This window comes from Penaeus monodon, chromosome 28, assembly GCF_015228065.2.
Source record: "Penaeus monodon isolate SGIC_2016 chromosome 28, NSTDA_Pmon_1, whole genome shotgun sequence".
Classification (NCBI taxonomy): Eukaryota; Metazoa; Arthropoda; class Malacostraca; order Decapoda; family Penaeidae; genus Penaeus; species Penaeus monodon.
In genome coordinates this window covers 27,937,334-27,937,801 of record NC_051413.1, presented here as the reverse complement: position 1 = coordinate 27,937,801, position 468 = coordinate 27,937,334, and the positions used below count along the sequence as shown (strand labels likewise).

The 468-nt window shown below is 51.3% G+C and overlaps 1 protein-coding gene across 1 annotated transcript in view; it reads left to right on the top strand.

The window, feature by feature from the left end:
- Positions 1-140: 140 nt before the first annotated feature.
- The window catches only part of LOC119590975, a gene marked incomplete at its 5' end in the record, with an annotated part of 1,747 nt that continues 1,419 nt past the window's right edge, over positions 141-468 (top strand). The window contains 1 exon segment of the mRNA XM_037939707.1: positions 141-363. Within this exon segment, the coding sequence (XP_037795635.1) occupies positions 141-363 (223 nt within the window).

The following is a 468-nucleotide window of genomic DNA, read 5'->3' as shown; positions in this document are numbered from 1 at the left end:
GACACAGGTAACTGGACACAGTAACTGGACACAGGTAACTTGACGCAATATGGGTGACTAAACATAGCACGCACTGCCGCACAAACAAAAAAATACTAGACGGAATGGTTAATAACTGGCCTCCACGCGTCTTTTTGCAGGACGCGCCACTCATGGAGATCTCCGGCCTCTTCCTCATGTCCTTAGTCCTCCTTAGCCGCGACGCCTTCGGAAGTACCGAAGGAGAGTCGGGCCGAAAGACCACCCGGGAAGATGCTGTCGAAATGCCATCTTCAGAAGGCGAAAGGGAAGTCTTGACCCCGTTGGGGCCAAGATCATGGCTGCCGGAGCAGAGGAAACGGTCACTCTTTATAGAAAGTCAAGGTTGGTGCCTAAACCTATTTGTCGATTTTTATCAGCAGGAGGCATGTAGGACAATGAAGCAGGGGGAGCGGTGGGTGCATCCAGAAAAACTTAAAGAGGGGTAAG